At 43.2% G+C, this 17579-nt stretch overlaps 1 protein-coding gene across 4 annotated transcripts in view; it reads right to left on the bottom strand.

Moving 5' to 3' along the window:
• ANO6 (anoctamin 6) overlaps positions 1-16108 on the bottom strand; it is a 233363-nt gene extending 217255 nt beyond the window's left edge. The window contains exon 1 of one of the 4 annotated variants that reach the window (XR_008714674.1): positions 15666-16091. Coding sequence is in view for 3 of the 4 variants with exons in the window: in XM_055581548.1 (XP_055437523.1) it covers positions 15666-15738 (73 nt within the window). In the remaining variant the exon portion in view is untranslated. Of the gene's footprint in view, positions 1-15665 lie in introns of all 4 variants that reach the window. The other 3 variants (XM_055581548.1, XM_055581512.1, XM_055581523.1) reach the window with 3 other exon arrangements.
• Positions 16109-17579: the final 1471 nt, after the last annotated feature.

The raw sequence follows: 17579 nt of genomic DNA, 5'->3' as shown, positions 1-17579 counted from the left end.
AAATTCTTGAATATGTAACTCAGAGTCTCTGTGGGGCTTTTCCACCATCATACAAATTCTGATTCATGCCTCAGGGGCTTGGTTATGACTCCCAGCTAACATTGGTCACTTCCAAACAGGAATGAGTCACACCCCTCAGCTGGTGGGGCAGAAGACAAGAGAACCAGTTTCTGGCTGAGAATCTAGAAAAGGAATTCTTGCTAGCTCCCCACCCCTCCAAGTCAGGAGAGGAAAGGGTGGGGCACGGGGAACAAGAGGTGCGTGTTCCACCTCCCCATCCATCCTCCTCCTCTGGAAGCTCAAGGAAAATACACAGAATTGCTTGGGCCATATCTCACCTTCTCCTTCAACTTCCATCAGAATACTATGCTAAACTGAGCTACAAAGAAAGAGAAATAAGTATTGCTCCTTTCCAATCCAGTGCTTGGGCTTCCCTTATGGCTCAGCTGGTAAAGAATCTGCCTGCAATGTTGGAGACCTGGGTTTGATCCCTGGATTGGGAAGATCCCCTGGAGAAGGGAAAGGCTACCCACTCCAGTTTTCTGGCCTGGAGAATTCCATGGACTGTGTAGTCCATGTGGTCACAAAGAGGCGACACGACTGAGCGACTTTCACTTTCACTTGACTTCTTTGGTGGCTCAGATGGTAAACAGTCTGCCTGCAATGCAATTACGGAGACCCGGGTTTGATCCCTGAATTGGGAAGATCCCCTAGAGAAGGAAATGGCAACCTACTCTAGTATTCTTGCCCTGGAAAATCTCATGGATGGAGAAGCCTGGAGGGCTACAGTTCATGGGGGTCGCAAAGAGTGGGAGAGATGACTCAGTGACTAACACTTTGACTTTCAATCCAGTGCTAACATTTTAGCCAATCTACCCAGGGGTACACAGACACAGGCCCACTGGCACAGCAACAATGCTACTTGCTTACTTTTGCAAGGTGCATTATCAGCTACTGAAATCCATACCAACAAAGCTCCCATATGGAGGATCCCCCCCAGTACAACTGAAGTTGTGAGCCTGAAACCACGTGTGGTGTTGTACACAGTAATCTAATGCACATCTTGAACCTTCTCGAAGACGTGCCTGTTAAAGACTGTAGTCTAAGGTCGTGCTATTTTTAGAATTATGAGAAAAACAGCTGCACTTGTCAGCCATCCCCCAGGGAGGCCCAGTCCTCTGACATATGCCCCACTTCTGCTCTTGGCTGTGTTGTCCTGGTTCTGCCTCCTTTTTCACAATCTTTAAGTATAAATTTGATGGTGACTGGTTGGCATGTTTGTCTTCCCTGCCAGTGGGCCTATTCACTGAGGGCAGAGGCTGTTTCTTCTGTCTTGTGTATTGAATTCCTAGTGCCCAGCACAATGCCTGGCATAGAGAGCATGCTGAATAGACATTAGGTAAATAAGTGGATTTCCATGTGCATGTGTGTGGGGGGGTAGCATTTGATTATTAGACTATAAGCTCCACCAGAGATGGGGTCTTCTCTACCTGGTTCTGTGCCCTTAGACCTTAAACAGCACATGACCTATAGGAGGTCTTCAGAAAATATTTACCAAATTAATAAAAATTGTGAGATGAGATCAAGCCAGCTCGGAGCTAAATGAAATCTCGGCACATGACTTTTTTAAAAAAGCAGCAAACCTGATCTGATCTATGAAGGCCACTGCTAGCAATACTATGATCAGCTTTCAAAGGGATTTTTGTGTATGTGCCAAGTAAGTTAGTCAAGATTGTGACTGAACTCTTCAAAATAAGCATTTTGAAGTACAAAACAAGCCACTAGCCACAGTTTTGAGGTAACTGTAAGCCTCAAGAAAACCATGATTACCCCATTGCTCAAAAGCCATGTGCTCTGTTGCTCACCATTAAGAGTGTGGCAAGGCCTGTTAGAAATGTTCCCGTCTCCTCTGTGACTTGGAAGCTGCAATATGCCTGTTATAGAAGCATGTACCCAGAGAGCACCAAACACTATCTAAATTTAAATGGAGGCAGGAAATCTGAGCCAGTCCGGCATCTTGTGGAGGGAGCATAGGCTGAAACCCAGGGGACAAGAAACACAGTTCTAAGTGCAGTAACTGAAGGATGTAACTCTGGCTTTTATTGAAAAGTCACTTCTAGGGAAGACTTACATATAACGCAAATAACAGTAAACTCTATTTGGGGATCAAAGCAGCCTTCCTCCTTTTCCTTTGCTCTCGCCTACCCAAAAGGAATGGAATGTCTAACTTTTCTTAGGTCTGATGCTGCTGGAGGGGGACCTGGCAGTGTTCCATTTCTAACAAACCGATATGGGCTGACTCATTCCCAAACGTCAAGCTTATAAAATGAGGAACCTTGTTTCATATACCTATTTTGCAAATTATATATGGTCTATTTTCTTATTTTATATCACTAAATTTAAAGCAATTCAAACCATAAGGGTAACAGTTTCTTTACATGTTCATGTTTTGTCATTTTGAGCTGTGTCACATCCATCTCTTTCAATGGGTTTTTTAATTTGACTTCAAACTTTTCAATAAAACTCAACTAACAAATTTTAGTCTTGTGGGAAAATTAAACATTTTAGAATTTTCCCATTAAAAATAACTGATCATTCACATGATAAGTAAAATTACATATTTATTTAAAACTACATATCTTATTAAATGTTTATTTTATTAAAAGTTCACATGATCAATATCAACAATTACCTTTTAGGCCTCGATGAAAGATACTTTCAAAAATCTTAAATTTGTTGGATTAAGAGACACTCCTATTTCTTACACATTTTTTTAGTGTAAAGCTTATCAAAGTATCACTTAAATTTCATTATGAATTTTTATCCTATATTCTACCTTTCTTACTAAAATTATATATATTCATGATATAATTCTACTGTGAAATGCATCTACTGGAAAATCCAACTTAGGTTATGCTAGTCACTTATATTTCTTCCAGTGGCTCAGTAGTAAAGAATCAGCCTGCAATGTGGGAGACCCAGGATTGATCCCTTGCTTGGGAAGATCCCCTGAAGAAGTGAATGGCAACCCACTCCAGTCTTCTTGCCTGGGGAATTTCATGGACAGAGGAACCTGGAGAGCTATGTACAGTCCAGAGGGTCACAAAGACTCAGACACAATTGAGAGACTAAAACACTTTTTATATTTCTCCATTTTTAATTGTTTTATAATGAATGCCACTACTATTTATTGGCCTATTATGTGCCTGGAACTGTCCCTCATCCTTTTATATGTCAGTTTAAAACTTTATAAAAATCTTATAAAGTACATATCATTACCCCTTCTGTATTATTATCTCTACTCATTTTTCTGATCTGGAAACCAAAGCTCCAAAGTTACATGAGCCTATCCAAGGGTCGATCTGTATCCAACGTCCCACCTTTCCAATTATACCATACCACTCTTCAATAATCAATATCTTTCATTCATTGCCTAACTCATTCACCAAGATTGTATTGATCACCTACTCTGTGCCAGGCATTATGCTGCTCACTGAGATAATAGCTCTCAAGATGCCCTTAGTTTAATGAAAAAGACAAAAACAACAATGAGCTGTATAAATGGAATAGTAAAATCTCTAATAAAAAGCAAAAGAGATGCACCTGAGTTAAAATACAGGAAAAAACAGCTATCCACAATACTAACATTATCTCCTAATTATGGAGGGCTTTATTCTATTAGACACCACAATCCTGCAAAGTAAGCTTTTTAAAATTATGTCATTTTTTACATAATCACCCTTGAATAGGTTCTACATTTTACAGAGGAGGAGAAAGTTACATTAATCACTCAAGGTCACCCAGCTAGTGAATTTATAGGTTAGAATTTGAACTTCTATCTGCATAAAACTTAAGGTTAAGTAGTGCTGGCCTCCATCTCTGCAGAAGGCTAAGGGCCTGATGAAAATACTGGGACAGGGGCAAGACAACAGACCCTGCGGAGATTAGAATGACAGCAGGAGAAGCTGGTGTGGGATAAATTAAAAGGACCACAAACCAGCAGAGTGGCCCCTCTGTCCTTCATTACAGACATTCGCAGTCCAATAGCCTTGGTCCACAGCCTTGGCCAAGGTCAGGCTATCTGTAAAAGATGGTGGAAATAACCTTTCAACACAGGGAAGAGTCATCCTCTTTTACCTCCAACATAAGTACCTCTAATGAAAGTGAAGTTTTCATCTGCAAATCCAAACCTCAAGTAAAGACCACTTTTACCTGATCCCTAATATCTACACTTATCCAGGGCTTTGTTGGTGGTTAGGGATCCTGGGGCCTCGTCTCTCCTCCCCTATGGATCAAAGTAGATGTCGATTCCCAAGGCATCCCCCAACCCTGTGAGAGTGGGTTTAAGTACGCCGGGCCAACAAAGGCCGAGAAGGTCCTCTCTCAGAGACCCAGGGATAATCTCCGAAGATATTAAGAGAATGTGGGGCCAAGACTGACAGTGCCTGCAAACACAATGGTCAGAAATTGGGAGAGGGCTGGTGGAAAGAATGTCAAAGAGGTTTTTTTTTTTTTTTTTTAGTTGTGCTAGGCGTTCTTTGTTGCACTCAGGCCCTCTCTAGTTGCCATGAACAGGGACTACTCTTCATTGTGGTGCGCAGCCTTCCCACTGTGCTGCCTTCTCTTGTTGCCGAACACAGGCTCAAATGCATTCAGGCTTCAGTATTTGCAGCACATGGGTTCAGCAGTTGTGGCACATGGGCTAAGTTGCTCCACGGCATGTGAAGTCTTCCCAGGCCAGGGACTGAACCCATGTTCCTTGCACTGCAAGGAAAATTCTTAACCACTGGACCATCAGGGAAGCCCTCACAGAAGTTGTTAACATCATCAAGTCAATAATCGTTCCTTCACTGCCTTGTGACTGCCCTTTCTCCAAGGAATGCTGAACTCTCTGAAATGCTCCAGTATCCACCATTCAGTAGAGACAAAGGAATCATGGAGAACGCTGAGCACCGATAATCTCATCATCGATCATTCCCTCCTCAGTCCTCCTGTGATCTTCTAAAAGCTCAATTTGTAATAAAAGCTATTCACCTCTTACTTAAAAGTCTTCTTCCTCTCTTCTTGTGCATACAATTACATGGTGACACATGGGGGCTGACGGCAATTCGGAGAATGGGAAAAGCCACAGGTGCTACCGATGAAAATATCATCTTACACTTATGAGTCATTTATCGGGAGCCCACAAAGTGTCAGCTGTGGGAATCTTTTGCTAGGATTCCCTGAAAGAGATTCCCCCTGAAATAGGTTTCCTGGAATCTGAAGAACATTATCATCCCGTCTGAAGATCAGTAAGAATATAGGAAAACACATAGTAATTATCTCTTTGCAGAAACCACATGCTATTCTTCAACTCTTTTATCTTTAAGTACATGTGTCTGCAGCACAGCCACGGTCATGATCTCCCTTAACCTGACACTTAGTGGGCAGTTCCTGCATGCATAACGTGACACAGACAGCAGGGAAGGACTTGGGGCTCTCCGAGGTTAAGAGCAGCCATTCCTATGACTGCTGTTAAGTAAAAGAATTCATTATGATGGTGATATTGTAACTGCCACTCAGGTAGTATGAGTGAAAATGCCCCATACTCAGCACTGTTGGGGCTTCCCAGGTGGCACCAGTGGTAAAGAACCCGCATGCCAATACAGGAGACATAAGAGACGTGGGGGAGATCCCCGGGAGGAGGGTATGGCAATTCACTCCAGTATTCTTGCCTGGAGAATCCCATGGGCAGAGGGCCTGGCTGGCAGCAATCCATAGAGTCGCAAATAGTCAGACACAACTGAAGCAACTCAGCACACCAGCACTATACCAGCCTCCTTGCCTCTTCTTAGCAACCCCACAAGGCCAAAAACACGGGCTGTGAAGTCAAGGAACTTGCTCCAGTTGATAGATTCTAGGGGGCCAAAGCCAACGGCAAATTCAGGTCTTCCGACTACAGGCCTATCTTCCCTCCTCACGACTCTGTATTAGCACAGGCTTCATAGGCTCTTTCTTCCTTTTGCTTTAAACTGTCCTCTTTAGGGAATAACTCACCCCAATGAATCCAAGAGGCTCTGTCTTTAAAATCTTCTACTTTCCCTAAGGAGCATCTATGATCAGCGAGCTTACACTCTCTTCACTATCTGTATTACTTAGAAACAAAGGTGGGTTTGATTTGTTGGTTTTTCTTTTTTTGCTTGTTGGCTTTAGAAAAATAAAAGTATCTTATGTTTTACATAGATTGAGCATTCAGGACTTGTTTAATAAGTAACAGCAGAAGGAAATAAAACAATACAACAAATGAATGCAATTGTTTAAAGTCATAATATAAGTTATAATAAAACATTTAAAATAATGTTAAGGGTTTATATGTGGGGAGGTTGTATTATTTTTGTTTTAAACTTAATGGGGAATAACTTTTATTAGAAACTTCGCACAAATCAGAAAAAAGTAAAAATAAAAACATGTTTTAGTTTATGTCCATGTGATGCCACAAGAAAAATCTCACCATCATCTTGTCTATGCCGAGTCAAAGATTATTTTTCAAACATCTAGATAGAATGTCTGAAGAAATCATAAAAAATAAATTATGTAAACACAATGTTAGTTTATATAAAACAAGCTTTATAAACAAACCTATAATTTGCATAATTGCACTTTGTGAAAGAACATCTATTTACATGACTTTGACCTCTGGCTCAAGTTCTGCCAAAGTTAAAATAAAAATTATAGAAAAGAGAATTTTAATGACTAATATCCTTTTTTGCCCCAATTTCAAGTATTTGTACTTTCAAATAATGTAGGAAACAGTAGAGTTTCAATGTTCTAGATTGAAAGCATTAAATATAAAAGTAACATCTGGACTTCACAAAAGAATACATTTTCTTCCACTTGTATTTTTGGCTGCTGAACAACTTACTGTAGCAAGCTCTTTCAATTAACATTCAGACATGTAGCCAGGGCAGTAATAAGTACCATGGCAGAGAAAGTTGCCTATTAACCCTTCAACTTGTCTTCTGTGCAAAACATTCCATCTGATTTGGGGCTGAACAGTATTTGGATTGCTCTTTGGCACATGTCCAAAATATTCTATTGTTGACATTTGCATCAGGCAGTCTTTAAACTGGCTACTTCTTAAGATGGGTGCTAAATAAGTTTAGTTGCATTTTAAAAGGCAAGACAAAACTAAAGGAAAAGCAATAATGACATAAAACAATGACTACCCTGTATTAAATTCTCACAATCTCTGTATTTACATATGAGTTACCAATCAGTCAATAAGTACATTTCCTTGGTTGAGGTGACTGGAAATATATTTTTCTGTTCTAAAACTAGTGATTTTTGCATAGATCCAAACCCTGAATGATTTGTATCAAAAGCAGATCAACCAGCTTATAACTTGTAACAAAAAAAGCTTCGCATTACAATCTAAAATACCATCTCTTAACAAATATTTGGACTCTGTGAAAAGCATTATGATACTTAGGTTGTAGGGTACAAAGGAAATAAGATAGCACTTCTCCTTCTAAGGCTATACAGTTTGCTAAAATGTGCGAAAGTAACTGGAATGCAAAACACAAAGTGATGTGCACGATAAAAGAAGAAAACCTAAAGAATTAGCTAGAGTGGAAACTTCTATAAAATACAGTGATTTTAATTTAACTTGCTACAAATAACACTGAGAGTGCAAGACCATCCTTTAACTAAACATTAGACTGGGACTTCCCTGGTGGTCCAGTGGTCAAGACTCCATGCTTTTACTGCAGAAGGAACAGACTGGATCCCTGGTCAGAGAACTAAGATCTCACATGCTGCTTAGCATGGCCAAAAAATATAAATAAAGCTAGACTGTGGAGTTCTTAACATACTATAATCTTCCTCCAAGAATGTCAGAATTTAAATAGCATCTCTAAGGGTAATCTTTACAGGAGTCTAAATTTCTTGGTTTCTAAAAGAAAGAAAAAAAAATAAGAAACACATGGCCATCAACATATGTGATTGTTGCAACCTTCTGAGAAAAAAATAGGGGTAGGATGTGTGTGTGTAGAACTCTTTCCCTCTTTTAGAGCTGCTGGTGCCAGCTCCAAAGAACAATGAGACAGGTAAGAGAAGACTGGGGAATCTTTTGGAAAGCAATTATTTGACTTGAGAGTTAGAACATGGAAGACACATTGTGACTGTGGATTTGAAATTGAAAATAACAAAAGGTTTACGTGACAGGGTAAGACTGACTATGCTCAAACAGAAGGACTTTAAGAATAGTTTGCTTTTTAGCCATCATACCCTGGTAGAGAATACACACATACACATGCACACCATATACATAAGAGCCGCTTGTCAGAGCAAATACGGCCAGGACAGCATCGAGGATGATTTGCTGAGAAATCAGGCCACATGTAGGAATGCTCAGGACACTCCACTATTTTAGCCCCATCCCCTCACCTATCTGGCCATCCCCTGAGGGCCAGCACGGCCTCTGTAAAGCCATCCTGGATTCTCCTAAGCAAGGTTACGTATTTTGTCCTTGGTCCCACCATGACACTGGTACACACCTTGATCCCAGTCTAGCATTAATCACCGATGACTGCAATTATCTATTCACATATCTGTCTCCTTCCCAGATAGTGAGGAACTGGAAGGTCAGGGACTGCAGAACCTAGCAGAGAGCCTGGAAGAACATGTACAACCAGCACTTTTATAATAGATGACTGTGGGCATCTCCAACTGCCAAAGAAAAGAACTGCACAAGGGCCATAAAAACCACTAACCATTATGCTTATTATTTACTTAATTAAATTTACTTAACTTATATAAATTTAATTAATTATTTTAATTATTCAGAGTATTCTTCTTCCTTTCAACAATGATTTACTTGGTTTCCACCAAAGATATCAAGCATCATTCTAGGCACTGAAAGTAACCCAGTCGTGTCCGACTCTTAGAGACCCCATGAACCATACAGTCCATGGAATTCTCCAGGCCAGAGTACTAGAGTGGGTAGCTGTTCCCTTCTCCAGGGGATCTTTCCAACCCAGGGATTGAACCCAGGTCTCCTGCATTGCAGGAGGATTCTTTGCCAGCTGAGCCACCAGGGAAGCCCAAGAATATTGGAGTGGGTAGCCTATCTGTTCTCCAGAGGATCTTCCTGACCCAGGGTCTCCTACATTGTAGGCGAATTCTTTACCAGCAGAGCTACCAGGGGACTAACTTAGAACAGAAAACACACAAAACACCGCAGAAAGTTTATTACATTTTAGAGGAGGGTGAGGAAGAGAGAATTTTCTTAAATTATAGGAATGGAATGTCTATAACATTTGGGATATTCTACATGACCTAGTCTCAGCCCTCAAGAAATTTACATTATTAGTTGGTGGAATTAATGCAAAGATAATGAATAACAAAAATACAAGGTGAGTGCTAATTGTGTGGAATAGAAGAATTAGGGGTGTGAGCATGCTCTGGTGGCCACTTTGGGCTTAGAGAGATCAACAACAGCTTTCTGGGATTGTGATGGGTTTGAAAGGGGAGGGAGCTGCTGAGAAAGAGAAGGAGAGTCTGGTATTGCTGGGAAGGGGAATGGTCTGAGCTACAGGAGAAGAGAAAAATGTAAGGCTTGCAGAACAATGCAAAATTCTCCCCTCCTGCACATCTGTTTTCCTTCTGCACATCTGTTCTCCTCCTGCTGCTATTACTTTCCACCTAATCTCTCAGCTCAAGTCCCCACCTTGGACTCCTCTCTGTTTGCTGGAAGCCTTCAGTCTCCAAGACCTTAAAGGTGCTGCCTCTCTCACAAGCTCTCAGTTCCACTTCTTTCTATTCCCATGACCACCACTGGCCATTTCTGAACGTGACTACCAGAAAGGCTTACCTCGACCATCTTCCCTCTCCAACCCATTTCCCAATGCACTGCCAGGGAGACCTTTCCAAAAGCAAATTTGATTCTATCACTCCTTTCCTAATCATCTTTCATGAGCTCCAGATCACCTACAGCTGGGGTCCCCAACCCCCGGGCTACAGACCTTCCTTTGCATTACTGCCTGAGTTCTGCCTCCCTGTCAGATCAGCAGCAACATTAGATTCTCAAAGGAGCATGAACCCTATTGTGGTGAACTGCGCATGTGAGGGATCCAGGCTGCATTCTTATGAGAATCATCCTAACTATCATCCCCCACCCCATCCATAGAAAACCTGCCTTCCGCGAAACCAGTCCCTGATGCCAGCTGGGGACCACTGACCTAGAGAGTAAAATCCAAAACCCTTAAAATGTTTGGAGAATTCTTCACGGTGCCACACTTTCCTGGCTCTGCAGACTCGTCATTGCTCTCCTCCACCACAGGCAATACTTGGAACTCCAGACGTTCTGCCTGCCTGCTTCTTCAACGCCTGGCCCAGCAGTCTCCTCTGTGCAGCCGTCTCCTGTCCTCCATGGCTGTGGACATACTTCAACAATAGCACTTACTGCAAATGGCTGGTTCAGTGGCACCTACTCTCTACGGCCAGAACATGCATCTTACTCTCCCCACAACAAGCTCAGCACTTAATCCTACAACTAGCACAGGTTTGCTCAACTAATGGTGACAAAGCAAAACCGGTACAAGAATCAGATTTGCAAGTGACCAAAGGTAAAGTTTGTAGTGAGGGGAGAGATAGTGCAGAAGATACGTCTATATAAAAATGCAACAGTAAAAGGAAAGCTAACGAAGATACTTGAGAGGTATAGCTGGACCATCGCCTCTCAAAGCTAACAGGCCTCTTCCCACCCATCCCCTACTCCAGTGAAGGACTATTAACCATGGGCTCAGAGAGTAAACTCTACCACAGGTAGTCTGGAATCCAAAGCAGTCAAAAAATGTCAGCAGCCCTTTCAGTAAATGAAGATGTTCCTACCATAAACTCATCAACCACTGCAGCCACCCCATGATGAACTCTGAAGGGAATTCAGGATGGAGGGAAAACAGGATACTAGGTCCTAGATAACAGTTAAGATGAATATCAAAGGAATGATTTCAATAAGCCCAGATTCTTGCATTCTCCCATACACAGAAAAGCACTAAAACCTCTAACTTGAGATGTCTGGTTTTTGTGATTAGCAGGAATCTTTTGATATTCAACTACATGTTTCTTGTTCTTCATGCTTTTAAAGCAAAAAAACTCCTATATATCCTGGGTCCTTCCTTGCCTCTTTGAAACAGTCCCTCAAAGCTACCTGAGAGGCTGTCATCCCAGGCTATGGTCCTCAGTAAGCTCCCGAACAAAACATAATTCTCAACTTGCAGGTCACACTTTTTTTTCTAGTTGACACAACCAACCATCTAAACAAAAACCTTTTGCCTGAACTATCTGAAGTGTTCCTGATAAGCCTTCTTTTTGGAGAACAAGTTTCCTCCCTCAGCTAAATTTGAACAATGGAAATGCAAGAAACAAAACAGCATACTAGATATCTACATTCTGACTATAAAAGATATTTCTATCACTTTCTACACCAACAGGAAGAGATGTTAATTCAATGCACTGCTTAATAAGGTGACAGGATGTGGGGGTAGTGGAGACAAGGCAGCTAAAGACCTGCACACCAGGCACACAGAACCTACCTCAACGGTGATCTCCATCCGCACCAGTGCAATAAAGGCCATGACCCAAATACCTCCTGCCATCACTGCCCGGAGGTGACATCTGTGGTTCGTTGTTAGAAATGATTTAGAAAATAAGTGGCATTTTGCAAAAATGCTCCCGTGCCATTAGGCTCTTTCACAGACCTCTGGCGATTATTTCATGCTAAACAACGAAGCAAGCCTTACACTTAAAGCACTCAACAATGCTTTGAAAGTAAGCAGAAACCCACACGTCTAAAAAATGGGGGACAGTGCAAATCCCAGTCTGCTAGAAGGCACACTTCTAGTAGAAGTATCTAGTTTAAATAGTTTTTCTTTTTGTCTCTTGCCAATTAACTGATGATAGAGGTTTTACCCAGGAAATTGCATCAAAATAACTCTTATGCTCTGAATTATAAAGTTAATAGCTATAGAGAAGTTTCATAGAAACCTTCAGTAACTGAGTGGGTTTTAAATTATTACACAACTCTCAGTAGTGACAAGTGATGGGAGAAATATGTTAGTCAAGAGGTTTAGCAGAGCCCTGCATTACAAAACTAGAGGTAGAGGTTAAAATTATAATCTTCATATCACCAGAGTCTTCTCTCCCATAGTTGGCAATTATAATTATTTCATAAAAGGTTATATACCATTAGCCTACATCTGGTAAGCTCTAAAAAAGCTTATTTTACAATGACAAACTTTCCACTGATATGGTAAACATCTCCTGATATAAAACCACTGCAACCCACATTAAATTTGTATAACAACTCCAGATTGTTGAAACCTGGTGTTTGTTGACTGACACAAAATATGTTGACTTGATCCCTATATACAATAAAGTATTAATATCAGTAGACTCTGAAGGGTGGGATGAAAGAATAGAGATATTTATTTTCTGAAATACACCTACCCTGCTTGACTTGATACAACCATCAGGTAAATACAGAATAGCCCAAGTTCGATTTTTTCCCCTAAAGTGAAATCTCTTGATGGCATGGTTAACAAAGCCCAGTCTTGCTTACTTTAATTTTTATTTGGGTTTTCACCCTTCTTTATTTACAACTGTCAGTGTAAACAGTGACACCTCACTATAACAGGCAAAAGCGTTTTCCTTTGAAACAGATTGTGCTAATTTTATTATAACTTTTTAAAGTTTGCTCCTATGATTTATATTTGTATGTAATAAGAATTTGGGCTTCCCTGGTGGCTCAATGGTAAAGAATCCACCTGCCAATGCAGGAGATCCAAGATCAATCCCTGGTTCCAGAATATCCCCTGGCAAAGGAAATGCCAACCTACTCAAGTATTCTTGCCTGGAAAATCCCATGGACAGAGAGGCCTGGTGGGCTACAATTCACGGGGTTACAAGAGTCAGACACGACTTGGTGACTAAACAATCAGTACTAGTATACTGAGGAAATTGGGTCAAGCTGGAGGAGTAGAGGGATATGTGCTCATCTTCTCCTGCCTGTGCACCAAATCACAGCTAGCTGGTGAACAACCATTAACAGGAAGACACTGGAACCCACCCAAAAAAAGACACCCCGCATCCAAGGACAAAGCAGAAGACACAACTGAATGGTAGGAGAGGCACAACCACGATAAAAGCAAATCCTGTATCTGCAGGTGGGCAACCCACAAGCTGGAGAACAATAATACCAAAGAAGATTTCACACTGTTGTGAAGGTTCTAGGCCCCACATCAGGCCCTCCAGCCTGCGGATCCAGCCAAGAGACTGGGAATCCCCAGGGAATCTGACTTTGAAGGCCTGCAGGATTTGATGACAGGACCTCCACAGGACTGCAGGAAACAGGATTTACTACCACAGCCTGCTAAACAGTAGTATAATACCTGGACAGCTGGAGCGACAAGGTGGAAGGGCATCAATCTGCACAGGTCTTGGAAGTCAGAAAACCTGGGTTTGAATCTTAATAAGCTGTGTGAGAAGTTAGGCAAATCAACCTGTGAGGTTCAGTTTTCTCTCCCATAAAAATGAACACTACTATCTGCTCCCTCCATATGGATGAATACCTTATAAATTATTCTCAAGTAAATCAAAGGATGGAGTATATAATACCTTCTATTCAATTTGGCTTTGGATTTAAATGAGCAGTGCCTACAATAGCTAAGATATGGAAAGACAATAATTATCTGTCTACAGGTGAATGAACAGAGATGATGTGATATGTATAGGTATGCTGCTAAGTCACTTCAGTTGTGTCCGACTCTGTGCGACCCCATAGACAGCAGCCCACCAGGCTCCCCCATCCCTGGGATTCTCCAGGCAAGAACACTGGAGTGGGTTGCCATTTCCTTCTCCAATGCATGAAAGTGAAAAGTGAAAGTCAAGTCGCTTAGTCGTGTCTGACTCCGCGACCCCATGGACTGCAGCCCACCAGGCTCCTCCATCCATGGGATTTTCCAGGCAAGAGTACTGGAGTGGGGTACCATTGCCTTCTCCATGTATAGGTACACATACATGCATATAATATGGGATATTAGAGCCATGAGAAAGAAGGAATCCTGTCATTTGCAACAACACAGATGGAACTTGAAGGCATTATGCTAAGTGAAATAAGACAGAAAGAGAAATACTGTGTAACTTACATGTGAAATATCTTAAGAAGGTGAACTCACATAAACACTAAAATGAGGGGGAGAGTGGGGAGATGTTAGTCAGGGTACACTTTCAATTATAAATTGAGTAAATTCCAGGTATCTAAGCATAGTGCTTAGAGTTAATAACACTGTATCTTATACTTTGAGATTAGATGCTAAATGTTCTCACCACAAAAAACACATGGTAATTAAATGACATGCTGGAGGTGTTAGCTGTCTAGTGGTGATCATTTTGCAATATATAAATGCGTCAAACATGTTTTACCTTAAACTTACACATTGTTAAATGTCAATTATATCTCAATAGAGTTGAAAACAACAGAAAAATAAATACATGAGCAGTACCCAAAATGTGAACGAAAAACCACACCGAACTCCTAAAATTAAGTTACTACCAAAGTTATTACAGAAGAGTATATTAGAATATATTAGAGAAGAGTGTTAGTACGTAAGCAGGAACTGTTACGTTATTGAAACTGATTTGGCGTCCAGGAAACTGAGTCGGAGTCTGCCTGGTAATTTAATTGTCAGTCTTCCGGATGGGCTCTATCTGTCATCATTAGATGACAGTGTTCTCTTTAGGGACCTGACTTTGTCTCCACTCCAACTGCTTTCCCCTTCCTCACTTCCTCCCACCCCTTTCGGTTAACTCTTAAATAACTCTCCCTCGGCTCCGTGCACCACTTCTACAGAATTTTTAACCAGAAATAGGGCACGCAGGGCTTCTCCCCCGAGCTCCGGGGGCCCCTGGACGGGTAGGAAATGCCCAGCGGTCCACCCTGCCTCAGGGCTTCCTCCATCGCATCATTTCCCCCGCCCGCGCCGCGGAAAAAGGATCCCGGCCCACGCCCAGCGGACTCAAATCAGTCCCGGGCCGCCCCACCCAGCCCCAGCCCTCCGAACCAGGGCCGCACGTCTGCTTTCACCTAGAGGTGGCTTCAGGCGGGTCACACCCCTGCTCTCCTAACCAGGGCGCGCTCTTTGAACCCCACCCTCGGGCTCGCAGCCCGCGCTGGCTCCCCGGAATCCCCCGCGCCAATTCGAGCCGGAGAAAATGACCCAAAGTTGGTGTCCAAAGTCAAGACTTCCCGCGCGGGGGGGGCTTCCCCGTATCTACGATGCCTGATCAGGGCCCTCGTCCCTCGCCCGTCCCGAAACTGACACGGAGACCCGCGCCTCCCAGGCCTTTCCCGGGGCCGCCCTCTCGCCCGCCCTCCGCGAGCTGAGCCGGGAGCCGGCCGGTCAGCGGCTGAAAGCGACCGCATTGCGGCCGCAGGCGGGCGGCGCGGGCTTCCTTCTCCCGGTCCCTCTGCCCCCGACCTGCTGCGGGTCCCAGCAACCTCCCTTGCCGAGAAGGGTGCGGCGCCCACGCGCAGTCCCCGAGTCCTTCCTGCCTGGGCTGAGGATTTCGGGGACGGGCGCCCGGCCCCGCGCCGCAACCCCCCTACCCTGTGGAAACCCCTCGCTCACCGATATCCCCATCTTCTTCGTCGTCCTCCTCCAGCTCCATTTCTAGCAGAACGTCCCTGGTCATCATGGGCATGTCTCCCCCGCAGCTCGAAACTTGGCGCGAAGTTGGGGGCTCCTTGGAGTCCGGAACTTCGGCTCTCTGACCCGGCGGGCGCCCTGGCAGGGACGGCAGAGCGCGTCTCACTCCGGCTCAGGGGCCGCTGTGCTCAGTCCGCGCTCGGTGAATCCGGACCCGAGTGGTGCGTCCAAGACAACCTCTGGCTGCCGGAGCCGTCCCGGCCACTGAGCATGCCCAGTGAGCGCCGTGGCTCGCTGCGGAGTGATTGAAGTGCCGCGGGTTTAAGAGCTCCCAGAAGGAAGTCAGGCGAAGAGAGAAGGGAGTAGCTGGTATTCACGCTGTGCCCGCCAGTGAATTCGCCGAAGGGGGAGGCGAGAGCGTGGACTTCGAACGAGGCAGCTCTCTGTTTCAAGTTCATATATGGGCACGTCCTGGACTCGCTTTCTTTGATATCTGCTACGCGAGAGGGGAGAGACGCTGCTGCAGCTCCCAGGAAAGACCCTTTAGGCGAGCGAGTCTGGATGGTGTTTAAAGGGGAAGTGGAGCCCATGGCGGATCTTAAAGTATCAATTACTCTGACTCCAAGTGGGGAAACATGTATTCTGTAGGGGAATGGGGAGGTGGCAATTACAGAGAAGAGGCCAAACTCGTAGATAAGAAACAACAGAAGAAAACAAGACCAAGAGAGCGAGATCCAAAGACACGTTCACAGGAGGCAGGATTTCCGCATCTAGTGGGATTAGGTTAGGGAAGGGAGAAGCTTCCCCTACTCCCGCCCGTAGGGGCGCATTCTGGGAGTGGTCGAATGATTGACAAGAGATCATCTTGAAAGCTTCATCCTCCGTATCTCAAGGGCAAAGGAAGCGAAGACCTACATTATGGTTAGGTGTGAATTCTACTCTGGAGCAATGGTTAGGCGTGAATTGTACTCTTGAGCAATTTGAAAAAACATTATAACTAGAGGAAACAAAGTACTAAAATAAAGTTGAGGCAGAGTATAAGAATGCATTCCTGGTGACCAGAGGGAGCAGTAAGACAAATACGAAGGGATTTCTGCTTTCAGACAGATGGGGTAATTTGAACTGCGGGTTCCTGGGGTTGTACATCAGCAGAACTTTTTTCCAGAGAAGCTGATGTGTTCCCATGGGTCCATTTTGACTTCTCCAAAGGGCTGCTGCTGCTGCTAAGTCACTTCAGTCGTGTCCGACTCTGTGTGACCCCAAAGACGGCAGCCCACCAGGCTCCCCCATCCCTGGGATTCTCCAGGCAAGAACACTGTAGTGGGTTGCCATTTCTTTCTCCAATGAATGAAAGTGAAAAGTGAAATTGAAGTCGCTCTGTCATGTCCGACTCTTAGCAACCCCATGGACTGCAGCCTACCAGGCTCCTCCATCCATGGGATTTTCCAGGCAAGAGTACTGGAGTGGGGTGCCATTGCCTTCTCCACTCCAAAGGGCTAGAAAGTGCATTTGAAATCCTTGTTATATTCATTGTTTCCCTAAAACTTATTGAAACTTCTTGTATTTTTTCCACTTAAGTTCAAAATTGTTATGATAATGAGAATAAATATTCAGATGACAAATGTGCATTTTATTCTCCTATATACTTATTTCTCATGTTTTCTTATGAAAGAAATAAAGCATTGAGATCAACTGTCAGTGGGAGTGGGAAAACAGCTATGAATATGCATTATAAGACAAGAGGAAATTACTTTGAAGAAAATATCCAGGAAACATATTTGCTTCTTAAGGAAGCTTTTGGTGGAAAATTATTTTTAATATAAAGAGAAACCAATACAGCATTTTAAAGCTGGGAGGCTGAAGAAAAAAAAAATGAGAAAAGATTATTTTCTTTTA

This window comes from Bubalus kerabau, chromosome 1 (genome assembly GCF_029407905.1).
Source record: "Bubalus kerabau isolate K-KA32 ecotype Philippines breed swamp buffalo chromosome 1, PCC_UOA_SB_1v2, whole genome shotgun sequence".
NCBI lineage: Eukaryota > Metazoa > Chordata > Mammalia > Artiodactyla > Bovidae > Bubalus > Bubalus kerabau.
Note: the sequence above shows the minus strand (reverse complement) of the source record. Positions and strands in the feature narration are given on the sequence as shown.